Source organism: Aplysia californica, unplaced genomic scaffold (assembly GCF_000002075.1).
Source record: "Aplysia californica isolate F4 #8 unplaced genomic scaffold, AplCal3.0 scaffold00556, whole genome shotgun sequence".
Taxonomy (NCBI): Eukaryota; Metazoa; Mollusca; class Gastropoda; order Aplysiida; family Aplysiidae; genus Aplysia; species Aplysia californica.
This window is the reverse complement of record NW_004797826.1, coordinates 411558-417453: the sequence shown is the minus strand read 5'-3', so window position 1 is coordinate 417453 and position 5896 is coordinate 411558. Positions and strand designations below refer to the sequence as shown.

Sequence of the window (5896 nt, the reverse complement as noted above, 5' to 3'; positions counted from 1 at the left end):
CTACTATTTGTTTTTGTTATTATTATGAACAATTTTATCATTGTTATTACTTTTTAATATAATTTTTTACTATGATTAAATATCATTAATATTGTCATTCCAATCATCATTCCAATTAGAAGTAGTATTAGTAGTATTATCATTATAATTAGTATTTTTATAGTCGTCATAATCCGTGTTTCTGTGGGTGGTAGGCGGGTGTTCTGGTGTGGTTTGCTCCTTCTTTCCTATCAAACTTCTATCGTCCTGATCTCTCCTCCCTCTCTTTTATGCTTGTTACTCCCTCAGTTGGGGAAGCAAAGGCGGCGTGGAAAGGAACTGGCCACCCTGCCACAATATAATGTCGAAGGCCCAGGAAGTTTTCTCACTAACAAGGCAATCCCCAATTTCCGAATCGGATGCGGGAGCAACTTTACTTTTTACTCTCTTGTAACACCTCTAATCTTCGGCACTTATATGACCTTATTGTGTTGCAAGTGCCGTAAAACTCTTACTAAAAAAAAAACCAAACTGTGTTTCTGTTTGTGTGGTCAGTGCCGTGCGAGCCGCCCAAGATCCTGGACTACAACAACGGCTCCACGGTGGAGGTGCCACACACACAGGAGACCCTGGAGCTGACCTGTGAGGCCAGGCTGGGCCGACCCGCTGCCTCCATTGACTGGTACCGTAACGGGATCAAGGTGGGTGCGCGGTCTGGCCAGTTGGAGCTGGATGGAGTTTTTATCGGAAGTTGGAAGTCGTGGGACCAAATGTTCTGCTTTTAAAATAATTATAACAGCAAAAATGAAATCTTGATAATAATAATAATAATTTTTAAATAGTAATAATAATGATAATAATAATAATAACAATGACGATGAGGATAACAATAAGTACAGTAATAGTTGTGGTAATAATACTAACGATCATTTCTATAGTGCCCATTCCCATTCAACTTTGCTCTAGGGGTGCTTTACAATACATCTTGACACAAAATACTAGTGAATAAACAGGAAAACATATACTCTTAATAATAACACTTACACATAAGCAGACATTCATACTAGCAATAAAAAAACTGCTTGATGCATTGTGCGGCTCTGAGCATTTAAAGAGATTGAGACAACCACATAGCTGTCATGCTGCCAGTCCCAACATAAGAGACTTAAAAAGTGACTGTCTTGAGTGAGATGTTACTGAGGTGAACTCTTTCCTTCTCTCGCTGTCAGGTGACAGAGAACATTCGCTACGGCGTGGAGTCGTTGCCCGGCGACAAGCGCGAGACGGCCCGCAGCACCCTGACCGTGTCCCTGTCCAACCACCACGAGGAGAATGGGGCGGTGTACCGTTGTGAGGCCAGCAACAGCGCTGTGTTTGGGCCTGCCCTCACTGCCAGCGTGTCCCTCAGTATACTCTGTGAGTACTACACTTGTTACTGTTGTCTTCCTAGTATACTCTGTGAGTACTGCACTTGTCACTGTTGTCTTCCTCAGTATACTCTGTGAGTACTGCACTTGTCACTGTTCTCTCACTCAGTGTACTCTGTGAGTACTGCACTTGTCACTGTTGTCTCACTCAGTATACTCTGTGAGTACTACACTTGTCACTGTTGTCTCCCTCAGTATACTCTGTGAGTACTACACTTGTCACTGTTGTCTTCCTAGTATACTCTGTGAGTACTGCACTTGTCACTGTTGTCTCACTCAGTATACTCTGTGAGTACTGCACTTGTTACTGTTGTCTCGTGTATTGTAAAGTTGGTTGTAGTGGGATGTTGGATGGTGCTCTGGTGTGGTTTGCTCCTTCTTTCCTATCGAACATCGATCGTCCTGATCTAACCTCCTCCTTTTGTGTGTTTGTTACTCTCTTGTAACACCTCTAAGCTTCGGCACTTCTATGACCTTATTGTTTTGCAAGTACAGTAAATCTCTTACCAAAACTAAAATGGGTCTTTGTCTTTCATTCCGTTGTTTTTGTCTGCCTGTCTTTCACTCTGTGAGTGCTTGTTGACTATAACGGTGTCAACGTCCTTTCTTTCCATGAGTAGTTCAAGGACTCCACTGATTGGTCTGACTGTTTGTCTTCCCTCTGTTGTTTCTGCCTTCCTTACTTGTCCTCTGCACGAGAAGACCATTATTGTGTCATTGTTCTTCTCTTTACTTGGAACAAAACTCAGAAACAGATTCTTTTTGTGGGTGGTTGGCGGGTGCTCTGGTGTGGTTTGCTTCTTCTTTCCTATCAAACATCTATCGTCCTTATCTCCTCTCCTTCTTTTTTTATGTTTGTTACTCTCTTGTAACACCTCTAATTTTCTGGCACTCATATGACCTTATGCAGTTGCGAGCGCCGTAAAACCTCTACTAAACCAACCAAGATTCTGTTTGCAGGCTTTAGATGACTACAATTTAGCATGTACAGAGCAGACATGCACATAGTGAATACGTACATAGCAAACGGGCACTTAGTGAAGAGATGTTCAGGGCCTGCAGTTTTTTTTTACATGCTCAATTTTTTATATTTAGAATACATACATACCTACCAAATTTCATACCTTACGAAAAAATGTCCATCTCCTACCAATTTTCCTATGTGCGTGCTTGACTATGGTACGGTGTTGATGTGCTTTTCTTTTCTCAAACCGCAAACAAACTTTCTTTCTGGATGCCACATGACTATTGTTATGGCAATGTGCTTCCATTTACTCAAAGAATGGTTTCTAATCTTTGACCTTTATATGACGTATTTGTGTTACAAGTGCCTTAAAATTCATTCTAGAACTGGACTAAAATGTTGCTTGTATGTTCCAGTCCCGCCGGGTCCCCCTGAGATCTCCGGCTACGGTGGCCGAGTGGTCAAGATCAACGACTCCCTGGTGCTGACCTGTGTGTCGAAGGGAGGCAACCCGCTGGGCACGGTCACCTGGTACCGTAACGACCAGCCGGTAGACTGGAGCTTCACCTCGGGCAGCAACCGCGCCATCAACGAGTACACCTTCAAGGTCGGCCCTAGCGACAACAACGCCGTCTACCGATGTCAGGTGACCAACCTAGTGGCCACAGAGCCGCTGACCTCGGAGTACCGCTTGACCGTTCACTGTGAGTAACTATGTGATCTGCAACAATTGTTCCATGTAGTAAATGCCTTGTCACAGACATACTATGCTTGACAGTATTGATCTCACTGACTCCTGGCCCACAGGGGACTATTTATTCCTCTGTGTCAGTGGTTGGAGGACAACAGTCGCAGGCAGGCCCCTGCGTAGTTCTCCTGTCTGTCTTTCTTTGTTCCAGCACTTTGTGAATAAAATATTAACACTTTCCACCCACGCAGTGCGCAGAGTGTGCAGCACTTATCCCCACGGACCTGGATACAGGTGCGGTATACTCTATATCACACCGACACCGATCGGTGTCCCGTGGGGGCAAATTGTTAACCCCCCTAGTGCCAATGGCCTAATTGGCCATAAGTTTCATTCTGCGGTGTTTTGGTAGATTTAATTGGCAGTGATTTGAGCCCCTAATTTTGTAGATTTATCCTGTTTTTTTAAATATAACCATTATAACCATACATTTCAACTCTTTCTTAGTGAGTTCAATTTCCTATTTACGTTCTACTTTCTGAAAAGATATAGATTTAAGGTGTTTACTTGCTTGGTTTGCCTGTTTTAAAGCATTTTCCAACATAAGATGGTGAAATCATAATTATAATTCCCCCTGACCTCACAGACTATTTGTCAGTGATGTTTGATGATATAAATGGCTATTATCATGTTGTTGTGCTCCTTATGAACTCTAGCAAAACTGTCTAGTAAATGTCCTGGCCTTGTTCTGTCCTCAGTCCCTCCGACCAGTGTAACCATGTCTGGTGCCCAGTCGGCAGTCAAGGCGGGTCGGAGGGTGACCTTGACCTGTGTGTCGTCCAACTCCAACCCTCGAGCCACCATCATGTGGGTGTCGAAGGAGAACCAGTTACCCAGGAGTGACGTTACAGGTGTGTGTGTATTAATGTTTTTGTGTGGGTGAGTGTGTGTGTGTGTGTGTGTGTGTGTGTGTGTGTGTGTGTGTGTGTGTGTGTGTGTGTGTGTGTGAGTGTGTGTGTGTGTGTGTGTGTGTGTGTGTGTGTGTGTGTGTGTGTGTGTGTGTGTGTGTGTGTGTGTGTGTGTGTGAGTGAGAGAGAAAGAATGTGTATATGTGTATGTATGTGAGAGAGAGAGAGAGAGGGAGAGAGAGGGAGAGGGAGGAAGAGAGAGAGAGAGAGAGAGAGAGAGAGAGAGAGAGAGAGAGAGAGAGAGAGAGAGAGAGAGAGAGAGAGAGAGTGTGTGTGTTTGTGTGTTTGTGTGAGTGTGAGTGTGAGTGAGCTATGCATTGTTGCATGTGTGTCATTGTGCTTGAATGTAATAATAGGATTTCTGTGTTGATGCTGGATCTTTGTATGTTGATGTTCTAATAGATCCACCCAAAATTTCCCTTGTGGATAAATAAACTTTATCTTATCTTATCTCATCTTATCTTGTGTTATCTTATCTTATCTTATCTCTTTAAAGTCTCTGTAAGCTATAGTTAAACTGGTGATAATTATTTGTAAGGAAGAGGGTGTGTGTTGACAGATAGAGGTGCTGACGCCTAATATGCCTTGTGTCTCTCTTACCCCCACTTTCCCCACACCCACAGAGACGTACAGCGAGTCTCCTGACGGAGGATACATCACCACGTCGAGGGTCAGGGTCACCGTGAGGCACCAGGACCACAACTCCAAGGTCACGTGCCGGGCGAGCAACTCTGAGTTCGGACAGACCGTCGCAGACATGGTCACTCTCACAGTTTTGTGTATGTATCTTTTACACAAGGGTTTTTTTTCTCATTTTGTTTTGTTTCTTTCTTTTTACCTCTTTAATTTCAATAGAGAGATGTATGAAGTAAGTGTTCCTGAATTTGAAATTATATATTGACTGGTCTAATCTTTTGCTTTGTTTCAATACAGAGATGTATGAAGTAAGTGTTCCTGAATTTGAAATTATATATTGACTGGTCTAATCTTTTGCTTTGTTTCAATACAAAGTTTAGAGAAAGGTATAAAATCTTTCTTTTCAAATTTTTTCTGAACTAATCTTTGTATTCTTCTACAGACCTTTATAAATAATTGTGTCTTTTTCTTGCTGGTGATTTTTACATGAATAATAGACTGAGAGAGATATGATTACATTCCTTCTTTATGGTCCTGAAGTAATATTTTGTGGTATATAATTTACAGATCTTTGTGGAAGTTTGTGTCTCTATAAATTTCTGTCAATCACAAAAGACACTTTTAAACCAAATCCTGTCAGTGGGTGGTTGGCGGGTGCTCTGGTGTAGTTTGCTCCTTCTTTCTTATCAATCAACTATCGTCTTTATCTCTCCTCCTTCTTTTTTATGTTTGTTACTCTCTTGTAACAAATCTAATCTTCAGCACTTACGTGACCTTATTGTGTTGCAAGTGCCGTAAAACTATTACTAAAACTAAAACCCTGTCATGGCACTTCTTTGACCAAGCAATGGATAGCGCTGTTAAACAAAGAGTGATGAGCAGTATTTGAGTAAGTTTTGTTGTGGTGTTACAGACCCTCCCAACGCCCCTCACATCAACGGCTACGTGCAGGGCTCCTCTATACGAGCCGGGGACCTGGAGAGAATGACGTGTATCTCTATAGGAGGGAACCCCATAGCAGATGTCAAGTGGTATAAAGGTGGGTCTGTGTGTGTGTGTGTGTGTGTGTGTGTGTGTGTGTGTGTGTGCGTGTGTGTGTGTGTGTGTGTGTTTGTGTCAGTGTCAGCACATGTCTATTAGCATGTATAAGGATTTGTTGGTGTATGTTCGTGTATACATTCAGTGTGTGTGTGTTGGATGTGTGTGGGTGTGTGTTGTGGGTGTGTATGTGTTT

The 5896-nt window shown here is 42.7% G+C and overlaps 1 protein-coding gene across 1 annotated transcript in view; it reads left to right on the top strand.

Moving 5' to 3' along the window:
- Positions 1 to 5896, top strand: part of LOC101851291 (nephrin) — a gene marked incomplete in the record, with an annotated part of 41563 nt that overhangs the window by 3010 nt on the left and 32657 nt on the right. Inside the window, 6 exon segments of the mRNA XM_013087192.2 lie at positions 535 to 680; positions 1209 to 1395; positions 2787 to 3074; positions 3817 to 3969; positions 4650 to 4805; positions 5576 to 5701. Of these exon segments, the coding sequence (XP_012942646.1) occupies positions 535 to 680; positions 1209 to 1395; positions 2787 to 3074; positions 3817 to 3969; positions 4650 to 4805; positions 5576 to 5701 (1056 nt within the window).